A 15,715-nucleotide genomic window follows, 5' to 3' on the forward strand; every position below is an offset into this window, starting at 1 on the left:
TATTATAGCTGTTCAACGCATCTTTATTGCTATACCTTAACCCTCGACCCTAGATTCATAGACTTGTCCGTCTCTTTGTCGTGGCTGCATGTATATCCGTCATTTCTGGTAAGACAAGCAATCATCGAGTAAGACCAACGACTTCAAGGGCACACATTTGTTTCATTATTGGTCAGCAACTAATCCTTAATGATTAAATAAATGTTTGACAATATTTAATAACCGAGTTATTCGTCTTCATCATCACTACATTAGGTCCATAAAGTGAAGGTGAGAAACATTCAAGTATATTGCTTACCACGTAACGGGGATGGAAGTTGAAAGTACTTGGATTTAAATGTTGTGCTGTTGCCAAATACAATTTACGGATCTGCCCGGTGTTGCTGATGTTGCCCTCACTTTTCATGAACAAAATGGAAGTTTCAGCGTAGAGGGCGCTATCACCATTACTTTGACTCTGATGATGTCTGCCCAGTGATACGCCGTAAAATCAACGTTCGAGTCGACCCTTCACATCATCGCCGTAGTTCACGCATGCATAGGATCCATCAAGGATCAAAACTTCTGAGATGCCCAGATTTCAAGTTTTGACAATCAGGACAATGCTTTCGGTGAATCGCACGTAAATGCTCAAATTATTTACCGATCTCGAAACGTCAGATTTGCCGATCTCGGGTCGTCATCTTCTTGCGTGTAGCGAACAGATTACTTTATCACTTCATCATCCAGTCTATGGCTACTGTACTAGAGATATATAAAAAACTGAATGTATTCGAGGAGCAATTATCCGTGAACGTGAACGTGAACGTCGGTTACCTTTACCGACAAATACATATTTTATCAGCCTCTGAAATATTCAGTTTCCCTAAATGACAAAAATCAATGAAAGCACAACTTCTATTACAACTTTAAAATGATTTTCTGATTCTTAACATTTAGCAATAATTTAAATAAGTCTGAAATAGAGTATCCTCGGAAACTAAAATTTTAAAAACTTTCAGACCACAGATGGCAGAGAAGATCATGGCTTGACCAAGACGAAAATATTACCACTCGAATTTCATATTTAAAATTCACCTCCTATTTGAAGACTTGGAAGCTCTCAACTAAATTCCAGAGCTATCAGTCAAGCACTTTCGGATTTTGAAAAGGGGGAATTCTCTATCAAAAAAGCACCTTTGCACATTCTAAGCTTGTTTGAACAAATACGAACAAGGACACCCCTGGGAACTTATTTATCAAATTTAACAGCTATTGGACCAAATGGAAAAGTTTACTTTATGATCACTTAAAAGTTGTATGATTTTCATTATCATTTGAGCAAAATGCAAAGTCGGGTCATCATCTCCCAGTGACATGTAATCCAGCATGAGAATATATGGGTTTTTTTTCTGACCGATGGTTTCACAGAAGAATGAAAAAGTTGAGACAATCAGCCCTATCTGATAAAATCCACACACCGGGGAGATGAAAGTGAAAAGCGCATCTGTAAACACAATACTCGTCCATTTTCGCGAGCCAACGCTTGTTTGGTCCTGTTCCATAACCTACGCAAAAATATACGCGAGTAGCTGTTGCAATCAAATAGCCCGTGGCTTATTACGACGATGTACTCGTTGGTTATGACTGCAAACGAACTTTAAACATAATCATTAAAATGTCGACTCCCGGCTGCGAGTGTGCTTCAATGCGTTTAGACCGTTGATATCTCACACTTGGAAGGTGTTGCCACCGGGCCTGTGATTGCCATGCACCAGACTCATCTCATCAAGCACTGTGTTGCGATGGCGTACTACTAAAACTATTGATCTCTTCTCTCATATTTGCAATGTGCCTGCGTAATTAAGGCAGAGCGCGCCCTGGGGACAGAAATTCGGGCTTTCAAATTTTATCTGTTCTCTTCTAATCTACCACTTGTTGGCTAATTTTAAAGCTCTCGGGGAAAGAAAAGTTTTTACCGTCTTAGTTTTTCAAAAATCGAAAATGTTATTTTCCCCCATAGAGTTGACACAGGGATGGCGGCCATTTTGAATTTCAAATATCGCGAAATCTTTGATAATTTGTCTCGCAAATACCAAATTTTGCAACCGTAACCCCTGATTTTTATTCTTGCTTTGGTCAGAGAATGGCCGAAAGTTTCATTGAGGAAAGTTTGAGCAAACATTTAAGTCTTTCACTTTTGAGGCGCATATTACCTTAAGTCACGTAACATCATACAATGGAACTACTAAAGTAAAAATAGAGAACTCAGCGCCATGGCAGGACGAACTCAAACTTCCCGTCCAACCAGCTTCCGGTATGCACGTAGGTAGGCAGCCAGCTTCAGCAGCTTACTCTTTCAATTTCCGCTTTTCGTGAAAGAGTCGTGTTACTTCTCATAACATCAGCCTTTCAGAGGATGTCGGGATAGTATATTTTAGGGATTAGACAGTTTTGATAGAAACGCAAATACATTAATACATTGATTTTTTGCCCGAACTGCATTACACAGTACGGGTGACAGTACAGAATTTCACTGCATAGTATTAGCATGGTAGAGATTTTCATATCCTGATAAAATCTGTCTTGATCGGTAAAGGTCACGTTCACGGTTAATTCTCGCTACCTTTAATCAGATATTGTCTTCCGCGAAGGGGTCAAACGACATGATATTGAAATGCATTGCGGGTTAAAAAGTCGACTTCTGACCACAGCAAGTTTTAGAGTATGACATAGTGATCTGAGAAATACTTTTAACGCAAATGCGATCGTTTTCAAGGCGTAAAGTTATGTTTGTTGGTGAAAGTAGCTCAACTCATGTATGTTTCCATCTTTTTCGGCATTTCTGGTGTGGCATTCAAGTATAACCTAAAACTTTATTTTGACTTCTGTAATCTTATGTGTTTTACCTGTAGAGATCAGTTATGTCGAAAATATGGTCGACCACCTGAGATTTTTAGACTCATTCATATTTCGTCTATGAAATACTATCAATTTTCATTTATCTTCAGCACAGTAACCTTAGACTTGATGATGAAGTGACATAGTGATCCGTTTCCACACGCAAAGGTGATTGCCCGAGATCGGCGGCAAATGTTACGTTTCAAGATGGGTGAAAATTCAAGCTCCCACGCACTGCGATTCGCCGAAAACATTATCAATATCTAGGCATCGAGGCCAATCCAGTGATGTCAATAACACAGACAGGCACACGAATTCTTCCTATTCTCAAATCTTTTGTCACTTTTCAGACAGCCAGATTGCGATGGCGGCTGCAGCTTTGACTTGTTTTGAGAGGTAGTAAAATGCACAGGCGTAACGAGGCATTTTTATAGTCTAAGCAAAATATATTGATAATTATGAAATACGAACATTATTGATAAAATAAATCTGGTATTTTATCAGGGTTAAGCTTCTTTCCGTTCTACAATACTTGAAAAATCACTGAACGGGTTCAACAGGCTTTTGAGTTTCCTTTCAGCTCTATCTCTGCAGTACATGGAAAGTCACCGAACGCGCACAGTTTTTCCTGGTCATGGACATCATATCATATTTGTACATCACTGTTTACAGGCGGTGAAAGCAACAATGTGAATGCTCATTGTCGTACACATTGCATGCTATACTACAACAGCGCAAATTTGGCATAAATTCAGAACACCAGTTAGGATCAAATTCCTGTACAGTTAGGCATTTTTATACGTATACTATGATGACAGTAATATTATATTTTTTATCAGAATTTTTCACCATGGTGGCGTATAACCATCTCATAATGACTCTTTTCTGTTTGATAGCCCACACTCTGAAGCAGTTGTAAAATATCCTACAACCAAACTGAACCATGAACAGAAAGCCTCACAACAGGACGGTCTGATAGTAACGAGTGCTTGGACACGCCAGGCCTCGGGATCGACAAACAAACGATGCGTTATATCGTTTCTCTCTCGCCTCTGAGACATGTTAAGTTTGATAGTTATTCTCGAACGAGAACAGACTTGAAAGGAATTAGACATCTGAGCGAAAGGAAATTTTTAATATTGACCCAAAACATGTCTCCTGGAAAGGGAAATGTTCATGTAAAACACGTTAAAGCAGGTAAAGGACTGAATTCACATCAAAAGTCTCGATTGCTCTACAAACTAAATGGAAGTCTTCGCGACCACGCGACCAGTGACTCATGTTTACTTTCCGGGAAGCATTCTGGATCGCGAGCAATGGTCATTATGTCAGGCTTGGCTTGGCAACCGTTCCGAAATGACCACGTGACAGTTTCTTTCTTGGAAGGGCATCTTACAGTTTCCCGCCGTTGGTCATTTTGGTCACCGACACCGTGGTGTAGGCAGTGCAGAAGAACGCGGTCACATTTAAGATTTCCTAGCGACCATTGTACAAACTTTGGCTGATTGCGGTAAGTTTAATTAATATTTATTTTTGAGACTTAAGTATATGGCGTTCATCACGAGTAAATTTGACGTTCCTCAAGAACGATTTAAAACTAATCTCTCTCTCTCTCTCTCTCTCTCTCTCTCTCTCTCTCTCTCTCTCATCGTTAATTGTTTACCATAATTTTTTTTTATTTTCATCACCTCACTTCATTTTGACGAAGTATCTAAGCAGTAATATCGAGTACAGGACAACATGAACAAATAAAAAAAGTTGTTTTTAAACTACAGAGCCGGTATGAAAACTTACTGTCGACACTTAGCACGGTTTTATATTTAAGACATGTTTCACTAACCCGGAAATACAAATACTTTTCGACGTGTTGGAACATTTTGACTCAAAATTCAACTCAACGGGGAAGGCAGAACACACAGTCGTTCAGGCAAACTGGCTTATATTTTGATAATTTCATCTCGGCAACTATTTATCTGACTGTCACATTATCCACTTCGACTTCTCGTTCATACTGAACATTCCAACAAGTAAACGAAGCGTATTGAAGATTTATTTCAAATGTGTGGGTGAGTTTTGAACGATCTCGAATGACGACCTCGCTCCGCAATATTAATCTCGAAATCAATACAGAAATATGGGCGTTGCAACCACGTTTTCAGATTTCAACACGACATTGTTTCTTCTACGAACAGTACAACATATACAATCAATAAACCGTGATTAAACGACTACCGTCGATGTATCATCAAGCATTTAACAAATTAAGACATTATATCGTTACAGCAAGCCATGGATAAAATAAGACAGTGTTACAACACACATGTAGTGACGAATTCCATTCATCACTTTTTCGCTATACTACGGGTCACTTTAAACTTGCCCAAAGTCTGTGGGCGTAGAAAATATTAAACAGAGTACGATGAGGTATGGTGATCGCGAAATTGAAGCTATCGTGGGGTGAACGTGATGGCTTAGCCAGCCATGAACTGCCGCGTACGCCAGAGAAAAGCCAAGCTACAAGGACCAGTCTTGGTTCACTTATACACACTATTCTATTCAGATCTTAGGGACAGGATAGAAATTGCAGGGAGAGGGCCGGTGTTTTTCAAAATGACGCTTCAAAAGTTTTTGCAAGAAAAAGAGTGACCCTCCCAAATTTTCATGAGCAAAAAACAGCGACCCTCCCCCTGCGTGCCACAGTCCGTATCAATAATATCTTAATCGATATATATTTTCTCATTTGACCTTTGAACTTTCAAAGAATACTTTTTAATCTTTACAAATAATCACTTTGGTGAAATTCCAATATCATATTTGTTGTTCACATCTGCTTTTTCAAGCACCCAATTCTCATCAGTTCATTTATATCAATTGTCAAACGTTTATAAAAGCACAGATTTGCTTGTTTTGTATTTGGAAAAAATTGTTCATAATTTCCTCATAGACTCTAGTGCATAGTGAATCAACATTTCTGTGAAATTCCAAAATCATTTTTTTTTGCACATATACACTTGTAAACACACTATTCTTATCAAGTACATTAATACAAATTATCAAGAATCTATAAATGCACAGATGTTGCCAGTTTTATATTGGAAAAAAGTTGTCCATTGTTTTCTCATAGGCTTACATGTATTCCAATAAACATTTTTGTGAAATTCCAAATTCAAATTTCTTGTACACACATGTACTTTTTACCTTCCACATCCAGCAAAGTACATTTACATAAATTATCAAACATATATAAATGTATAGACATATAGCTTGTTTTATAGGGGGAAATTGTTACTAGTTAGCCCAATAAATTGTAATGTATTGTGATGTGATATTTTTGGTGAAGCATTGTATCGGCCAGATATTACCTTCTCATAAGTTTCGCAAAATATGATGACCCTCCTCAAAGGCATGCGTGAAATTTCATGACCCTATAAAATGCTTGCGCGGAAAATAGCGACCCACGCCCAAAAATGACCGGCCCTACCCCCTCTGTAATTTCTGTCCGGTCCCTAATTAAGTGATTGGGGAGGTTGAACAGTCGGTGTCGACCATAGCGTTGGTTAGTGAAATGGGAATCACAAGTGAAAAGACAAATTCGAAGTGGCATCGACTTGTGTTACGGAAATACTGCTTTTATCACGGTCACTCCACATTTGACCTTAAGTAGTCCAGCTGAGTTGGGCTGTATTGTCATTAACAACGATATATAGAGAACACACGGTGACCTGTCAGTTTGCAGTCGAAACCATTGTAGCGATCCAAATATAAACAGGCACAAAGATAATTATTAGGTCTTCGGATGATCTTGTTACACGTTGTTTGCGAGAGTACGAGTAATTGTTTGAAACTCAAGGTTGACCGCTGCATATGAACCACAACCCCCCCCCCCCTCTCTCTCTCTCTCTCTCTCTCTCTCTCTCTCTCTCTCTCTCTCTCTCTCTCTCGCTCGCTCGCTCGCTCGCTCTCTTTCTCTCTCTCTTAACCGTCATGGGCGATTATTTTGCTCCTGTGTAAAATTATAAACAATTACTATCGAGGTTTCAGAAACTTAATAATTCGCACATGTTTATATCTTGCACAGGATCTTTATAATGGCCTTGAAATATCAAGGCACGGCCTATACACAGCCCACATTAGACGGAATACTATGTTCGGTTACATTGGGGTGAAATGCCCTAAACTGACATTGCTTGACCCGAACAAAAACTAGTTGACCTTTTCACTCACATGCGATACTCAACCTCCCGTTGCTTTGGATGCCACGATTCAGTGATTTTGAGAGGTTCAATCAACGAGTGGTACCAATATTGAGTATATCTCAATCGACATATCATTTTCCAGCTGTGTCACCTGCTGCACACAATGCATACACCCGCAACGGATATTATCCGACCACACTCCTGCAATTGACTCGCGCTTTGGCTTCAAATTTCAGTGTATTGTAAGAAGAGTACTATACAGCTAATTTTGAACATCAGGTCTTTTCAGAATTTTATTCGCATAGTCCACTCAATATTGTCACAATCGTCTATTCCAGATTCCGACTCGGAGTGAACATCGAACACGGCACCGTTCTGCGATGAAGTCGAAGGCGTTTCTAACTTTGGTTGCCATGACTACACTTCTTCTCCATCGAGGGGCGGGTTTTTCCTTCCCGTCGGTCGGTAAGGTCATTCAGTGACATTGTCATCAACTGTAAACAGTAGATTGAAAATCAGAACCACTCGCGTAGTATCGTAGTAAGTGGAATTGGAAAGTTGAGTTTTGGTATTTTTTACGTTTACTGCTTTATCAACATTTCTTAGGTTGCGCATCCTATCGTCTCTTAAACCTTTCTCCATGGTGGGTCACGTAAGTCATCCAGTTGTCCTTTCCCTGCGTACGATTGCAGAAGTTTGAGGAAGTTTGGCCATGTTTCAAAGAGAACAATTTTGTCAAAATCTTGACACCCCATTGGCGGTATTAAGCGATGACGATACGAGCAGAAAATTGTACCATTACATGAAAAAATGCTAAGCTATGTCAATTTTCAAAGCCCACTCGCTATACAATAAGTCTGTTGAAATCGAAGATTTCCAGTAAAGCGTTTCCAACAAAAGAAACAAAGGTGTTATTGTGGAACGGTCTAACGTTTCCTCCATTCTCTTTAAAGGAGGTGTCGACAAAAACAGAATTGAATTCAAATGGGCGCCACGTGAACGTGCTCAAGAACTGAGGCGGTTGGATTTAAGTATCAGCTGGCCGTTGCCTTCAGGTATGGCATAATATTCTAAGGAAAAATTGTTGGTCTCTTCCTATCATGCGAAGCACATCGTACAGATATACGCCGTAACCTTTAGTTTTATCGCTTTTTGACAAATTCCTGTTTTCAAAGAAGTACGGAAGAGATTGCGACTAACGCAGTGTCGTTTCCTTTTAGCATAGATTTCTAAAACATTCCTCCCCAAAGGACTTTCAGATTTTTGAAAGCATAAATGAGGCACTGACAGGGAAATGAAGATTGATTAAAAACAGGCAAACTGCAGAGCCTTTTGGCAAGAAAGAAACAATTTTTGCCATTTCATCGAAAAATCTAGAATGTGATACTACTTTCTGAATACTGTTTTTTTTTTCAAAAGAGCTGCTTGCAGGGTCTTTTGTGGAAGTTTCAAGAGTGACAATGCTACAATAACATATTCGTGCAATTCTCACTGCAGGTAAATGTCTGACACTGCCCAACACAGCCATGGGCAGTCTTTTACCTTGAAATAGGGATTTGCTATCAGTGCAAAGGCCATCATAATAGTTTGCCATACTTAAATATTGCAGATATGACGGACGACAAGGAGTTTTTGGTGCGATTAACCCAAGATGACACACACTGCGCTGAGAATAGCAGCATTGGTGTCTACAGCGAGGAGTTGAGTAACATGTGCCAACTGCCGTTCTTCACATTTAATATGGAAACATCAGACATACGGACGGTCAGTACAAACACCTTTTACATGATTTTTGAGGTGAAATGGAAAAGTGCTAATCCATCGAGTGTCGCCTTGGCTAGTATTGCAAACTTTACACTTAATGGTATCTGTAGTTATCAAGTAAACACCCAAGCGGAACTCATGTGCTCAGTCAAGCAAAGATGCGAATAACGATGCTCTATGCTACACGTGTGCTGTATTCCAAAATGCTGCTTCGAGCATGTACGTTGCTATGGAGAGTACAAGAACAAATGATCTTCCCAAAATTAATTTAAAAAATGAATATAGATCTGTTAAAATATGACCCTTAGAGCCATACTTTCAGATATCCCCCATGTCTATCTTGTATCACACTTTTCGAAATACTGTTCGTATATTTCAGGAAAACAACCACTCGGTGATAGAGGCATTAGAATATGGAATCACATACACCGTAATGGTAAGCCGTAACACTTTGGGTGAAATTGCCTAGAAACGTTGTGAAAGTTTTTTAAATGAATGTTTTGTCACTGGCGTTAAAATTTAGTTGTAATATGTAATAATATATGGTTTTAGAGCACTTTTAAACCATGTCTAGTGTATATTGCTACACAGGGACACTTCTTGTATATACAGTAATACGGTAACAGGGATTAAATTTCATAGTAGTTGAGGGTGCACTGTATCATGCACATAAACTAGGTCAGGTCACAAGTACTGAGCATGCGCCTTTGGGACTTGTATTCGGACCCTGAGATTCTTACAGTACTTTTTGGTCTACCACTTTGGGGAGGGGGCTCATTTTAAAGTTCGTGGAGTAAGTAAGATTTTCACTGTCTTATTTTTTTTTGATTTATGATTTAATGTGGAATCGACAATTTTATTATATTTTTCTCATAAAATCAACACATGTATGGTGCCCATTTTGAATTTTAGATATCGGTAAGCTTAAATGTTGGGTAATTTGTTTTTCTCGTACCAAACTTTGCACGGTGACCCCTGATTTTTATCCTTGGTTTGGTAAAAGAATGGTTGAAAGTTTTCATGGGGAGGAGACTGAAAGATCCGTCGCTCTAGGGCGCTCTCTATGCTCCCAGAGGTGGGGGCGTAGAGAAAGCCCTCGAGCGACGAGATCTTTCAGTCTGGGGGGGGGGGGGGGGGCTGAGTTAGATCAAAAGTTGAAGTACTTCAATTTCGAGGTGCCTACTAAATGGGTGAATAGATAGTTAATCCAGGGTCCCACGTGGTTTATCCGAAGGCATATATACACACACTATAAGACATAAAGTTCTATATTGAAAAAACATTCTTCAATAAAAATATCTGAAAAAGACTAGGATAAAAATTCTATATTCTTTCTTGTTTTACTTTTGCCACCTACAAGTACATGTGGTCAAATCACTGGCTTAGAAATTATTCCCCTGACTGTTGATCGTTTAGGTTTAGAAAGTATCCACATATGACCTAATTTGTGTGCATGGTTCTCTATTGCAATACATACACTTTTCAAGATTATATTCATCCATTGTCTGCTTCTCAGGTGGCTGTGTTGGATCGCAGAACGAACGAAACGAGTGCCCCCGCATGCAAGACAGGAAAGTCACCGGGTAGGTTGAAAGTTACAGTTCGGGGAGTCTACTTGTCAGACTTGTGAGATGGGTTGACATCATCAGAGAAATTTATGACACTTGTGGGAGTTTGTTCGGGTTGTCGCGCTCAAGCTATAGATTTTGAATCGTAAAGACATTTTTGTGACCGACTTGAGTTTTAATGCGACGTAACTCATAGCCCTGCTATTATCTCTCAATGACGCCGTGATTTCCGTCCAAGCGCGTTTTATCAGTTGCATTTTCCACAGCTGTCAGATCCACCTCGATGCACGTTTTTGCACCATTTGCTATACAAAGCAATACATTTTAGGAATTAAATCCAAATCTAACTCTAGCTAACTCGAGTTAAACAGCTCATATAAAATAGGCCTACATCTAACTAAATTTAGAAATTATGATGGTGTTTTTTCCCCAGATTGTTACGGTATAACAAGAAGCCGAGAATTCTGCCAGCCCAGATGTAAGTTAATCACTATTAGTCTTCCCCGATATTATTAGCTTTTAGTTACTAAACTAAATCCAAGATATATGCATTTTATTGAAGGTACAGTAGCTGTATCATTTTTTATGGTTTTCTTTTCACTATTTTTGTTCGTATGTTAATCGCAAGTTAATTTTTTTCTACTCCCCAAAGATGTTGAGACACCAAGTTATTTGGCTCGTCGATACAGCATCTTTAGGTGTAAAATGCACTGTTATTGGTTACATTTGAATGCTCGTCCGGCTTGTCAACAATAACAATGCAATTTACACATGCACGGGCTGAGTTGACAAGCTGAATACTGTGTATCCCAGCATGCTTTTGGGAGTAGAACGAGAAACGTTAGTTGCCATGACATTAAAGACAAAATGGTAGAAAGTATCCTCAAAAAGTGTAAAGCTACTGGCCTTTCAATATCGAAAAGGTCCACACATGGTTCGATATGGTACAGAAGAAAACTGAGTATTTATATTTTGCTGTTTCACCCCTTTCTTTATTGCCGTAGGTATTGCTACATCCGGGCCTCCTGTCAATCTGACAGTGGCGAGCATCGGGTTTGGCGGTGACTATGGCAACGTCACCGAGCTTAGAGTATCTTGGCTGAGGCCGATTCAACATAATGATAATGTGGTGTACTACTTTGCAGAGTTGGTCAACACAGAGTATAACTTAAACACACACATCAATACTGTCGGCGAGGTACGTAAGAACAAAGTATAAGGATTTTTATCGCAAACTCATATCAAGAAGGGCTGATTTCTTGTGACCTTTTTCTCCTGACGATAATGTCTAAGGATTGGATGATCATATTGCTGGAATATTCGCAACAATTGGATACAGCATTTATTTATTTATTTATTTTTCGAAAGAAAACTCGTATAATTCTATGCTAAAAGTCGTGATGTCTTGTGTAGAATATGCAGGATTTTGGAATGCCCCGCCAACCTTTGTGTTGAGATGTCTTGAAATTCCAATTTTTGTCAAGTTTTTTCCGGTCCTTTATTATTTCTTTATCAAGATTCTATAATCAAGTTTCACTGTTACTAGAAATTGTAAAGCATGATGCTTGCTGTAATATGTATTTAGTTGATCTTCTCAACACCAAAGGACAAATTCCGGCCTTTGCTCGCTGAATGATTTTGTGACTGGTTCTACATCCATAACATTATTGCTTTTACAGAACGCCTCCTTGAGCGATACCACACCTTTCATCGCCAAATTCACAGAGGTCGAGGTCAATGTCACCTACACTGTCACTGTAAGTGTCTTCCTTATTAGGTTTTGTTGTCTGACAGCTGTTGCGTTGGTCAATTTGTCTCAAGCAGTGAGAGCTCGACGTTTCGAAAAGGCAGTGAAACACTAACAGCGTTACATTTAATTTTGGTGGCCTCTGGACTGCATATGCCTTGTTCAACCAACCGGGCCATAATGAACAAATTAGTTCATCTCGAAAGTTAGATCGCATTTCGTCTTACGTTTAAAGGAGATCGCCAAGAAAGGGTGCAAGTGGGCTTACAACGAAACATTGCTCATTTAACTATCATTAAAATTTGACCCTTAGATGTGACAGATCGAAATTGTCTCTGCATGTGTATAATGATCGTAATAGAAACTTATTGTGAAATGCAATTTAGGTCTATGTTTACGGAAACTTCAGAGGTCAAGGATACGAAAGAGGAGCGTCTGTGACGATAGAGTTGATGATTTTGCCGGAAGACCTGGAAACGCGCTCAACTACTGCTAAAGGTAATCAAACTTAGTTGTCTTCGAAAGTTGTACGACAGAAAGTTTTCAGTGCAAGGAGTGATCGGAATTTTTTCAATCATTTACTGTACTAGCATGTCTCCTCAACTCGCAGCATACTTATGATGTAGTCATGTAGCGTGCCGTGTGCAGAACTCGGACAAAACTGGAAGTTGTCACGTGCTTTTATCAGACATAGTATGACTTCAGTCTTGCTTACTTTCACGTGTGACGTTAGACATCGACAAGCCCGTCAACTTTATGGCAAATACAAAAATATAAAGGGTCACGTGATAACGGTGTAGTCTCATCCTTCCTCCCTCCGTGAGCAGAATGTCGACCTCCCCGTCCGCATTTGCTCTTTTCTTTGTTCAGATGAAATCGTTGAGAAAGCCTCCAGCCTACACTTGTTTTCCGCAGTTACTACGTTCGAGTTGGTTATAACTCTGACCCTAATGTTATTTGACATTGGCCCTTTTAACTACCACTATACTTCAACGGTTAGTCAGTTGTCTCTATCCACGTCCATCTCCATCTAAAAATCTGATGAAGCAGACAGACTGCATGTCGTCAAAAGCTAAGTGCTATATTACGACCCAGTTCAGTTCACTCTCTTAGTTTATTTCGAAAATAAATCTTGTAACGCAACGTATATTTCATTTCCAGCAACTACAGATTTCCGGAGTGAAGGAACAACAGATATTTACAGGACGAAGCAGACCGACCACACCCAGGCGTTCACAACTGAACGCATCAACACGAATGTTGCAACGAATGAAAATCAAACGGGGATAACAACCACGGCTATTATCATCGCGTCTGTCACTGGGTGCTTCATTCTTGTCATCCTAATTCTGTTTGTCGTCGTTTATCGCACCCTCAAACGGCGACGACTGCAAAAAGAAGCTTGGGCTTCCATTTCGCAATAACTACGATTGTGTGACGTCGGATGTCAAAATAGGTAGAGTATTCCTGCTCTGTGACAAATCATACAACGATACCAAAACTAATAGCTTGCCCTTTTCATCAGTTTCCTTCACTGAGTCAAAGGGTTAAATACCAGCGTTTTGCACCCAGGCCACTTTTATCTAAAGATGTACACAGTTTTTACATAACTATGCGTCTATCTTTAATACGGATCTATGGCATATAGAAACTGGGGTCAAGCATCCTCTTAGGAGTCAGAATCGGAGTAAAATAAATACGTATAATTGATTAACGTACGTTTTCTCTGATTACATCCAAAGCAAAGACAGTCTCTATCTCAACAACCCTCTCTCCTCTCTCTCTCTCTCTCTCTCTCTCTCTCCCCCCCCTCTCTCTCTCTCTCTCTCTCTCCTCTCTCTCTCTCTCTCTCTTATGTATGTATGTATGTATGTATGTATGTATGTATGTATGTATGTATGTATGTATGTATGTATGTATGTATGTATGTATGTATGTATGTATGTATGCTTACAAGCAGTGTACTAACTAAGTCTTGTACAGGACAAATGACGTAACATCTTATGAAAATTTCTGTTCTTTTGACTCCAAACTGAACAAATAACAATGAAATGTTTATTTCTCAGTTCTCCAAAATTCATGCATTCATGCATTCCAAAAATATGTACATTGTAGGATTGAAAACACTTTCTTTGGAACCTCAACGCATACCTCCCCTGTATTAAAAGAAAGCACGGGAGGTTACGGGTTTTTTGACTGACCTATGGACAATGACCGTTTGGTTCCAGTATCTCTTGATTGTCAATTTTTATCTGACGTCTGCATGCATAGAAGTGAACACAAAATGAAATGAGAAATAAAATATAAATCATAACGTCAGATTTATAGTTTTTGTATTTCATTCCCATGAAAGTACTCTCTTCATGGCTGCATGCTCTGAATTACACAGAAGATGACAAAAGATGTTATAATAAACGATCTTTAAAGATTTATTTCCATTCACTTCATCAGGCCATCGTAGGAAGAAATGTACGACCGATAAAAAGGAACAACAGAAGAGGAAAAATGAGACAGCAACAAAATCAGTATATCGGACACCGAAAGAAGAAATGTTCGTGTGTATTTCCAATTTTAGGTATTACGCGCCGTGAAATTCCAAAGATTTAAACTTTTGATTAAACTTTCCTCCATTCCTTAAACCTTTTCCTTTAGAGACAAAGAATTAAAATCAGGGGTCATCGCGCAGAATCAGGGAACTAGAGAATTGTGTTTACCGAGACTTGAAATTCAAAATGGCCGCCGTCCCCGTGTTACTGTAAGGGAGAAATTGAATTTTTGATTTTTCACACAATGAGGCGGTGAAAAATATATTTACTCCATGAACTTCAAAATGAACACACAAACAAGTAGTAGAAAGGGAAGTGTTGTAAAAAACTGAGAGTTAGAATATCAGTCTACAAGATGCATTCTACCTTAAACCTCAACTTGGAAAAGTTGCGTTAGTGAACAAAGGAGGAACATATCGTTCGGTATCGACACGGCTCAAAGCATAAACGTCAGAAAAAGATGAAATGTTGACTATTGGTGTTTTGGCTTTTTTTCTTAGTTGTAATGTGGGTAGTAAAATGTTTGTTGGGATTGAGATTTAGAGCAGTTATCCTGTTAACAGGTTTGTCCATGTGAACTGGTTTAAAATCAGCTTTGATTAGACTTCATAAGTAGATGTGTCGCCTCGTAACTTCCCGTTGTTCTTGCCTCGACATCATTGAATAGAGATACATCAAAGTTAAACGTATAAAATGTACTGAGTAGTTTCATCAACATGTATGTACGGAACACAGGAAAGGGAAATTAAAAAATTTGGTAAATTTTATCAATGTCAGTTGTTTTAGTTTTGTTTTGCATGATACACCATAATTTTATGCATTTTGATAAAAATTAAATCAATGAAAAGAAGAAGTCTTCTGGAGGGAGAATGGCGTTGATGGCGCGAAACAAGGATTGTTGATGGTACTACCTAATCTGCAAGTGCCTAACTATTGAACAGTTGAACGAAACAAAGGTTTACAGTTAGTCTGGTCCCCTGCCCCATTTCTACCGCTGGCTGCGGAAAAAGGGGA

General features: G+C 39.1%; 2 protein-coding genes across 2 annotated transcripts in view; one reads left to right on the top strand and one right to left on the bottom strand.

The window, feature by feature from the left end:
* LOC139148120 (reticulocyte-binding protein homolog 2a-like) overlaps positions 1-15,715 on the bottom strand; it is a 581,355-nt gene that overhangs the window by 3,859 nt on the left and 561,781 nt on the right. The window lies entirely within an intron of this gene.
* Positions 4,243-15,468, top strand: LOC139148083 (uncharacterized). Its single transcript, XM_070719373.1, has 12 exons — positions 4,243-4,390; positions 7,415-7,541; positions 8,030-8,131; positions 8,686-8,840; positions 9,220-9,276; positions 10,357-10,423; positions 10,842-10,886; positions 11,413-11,606; positions 12,088-12,165; positions 12,542-12,653; positions 13,317-13,611; positions 14,607-15,468. Exons 2-11 carry the CDS (start codon positions 7,457-7,459, stop codon positions 13,577-13,579), a joined length of 1,158 nt encoding a protein of 385 aa, XP_070575474.1. The 5' UTR covers positions 4,243-4,390; positions 7,415-7,456; the 3' UTR covers positions 13,580-13,611; positions 14,607-15,468.

This window comes from Ptychodera flava, chromosome 13 (assembly GCF_041260155.1).
Source record: "Ptychodera flava strain L36383 chromosome 13, AS_Pfla_20210202, whole genome shotgun sequence".
NCBI classification, from domain to species: Eukaryota; Metazoa; Hemichordata; class Enteropneusta; family Ptychoderidae; genus Ptychodera; species Ptychodera flava.

Excerpts from the sequence above, each read along its gene's own strand:
- LOC139148083 (XM_070719373.1), top strand. The coding sequence starts at position 7,457 with ATGAAGTCGAAGGCGTTTCTAACTTTGGTTGCCATGACTACACTTCTT. Across the intron at positions 9,277-10,356 it reads GAATCACATACACCGTAATG|GTGGCTGTGTTGGATCGCAG; the intron begins GTAAGCCGTAAC and ends TCTGCTTCTCAG. Across the intron at positions 10,887-11,412 it reads AGAATTCTGCCAGCCCAGAT|GTATTGCTACATCCGGGCCT; the intron begins GTAAGTTAATCA and ends TTATTGCCGTAG.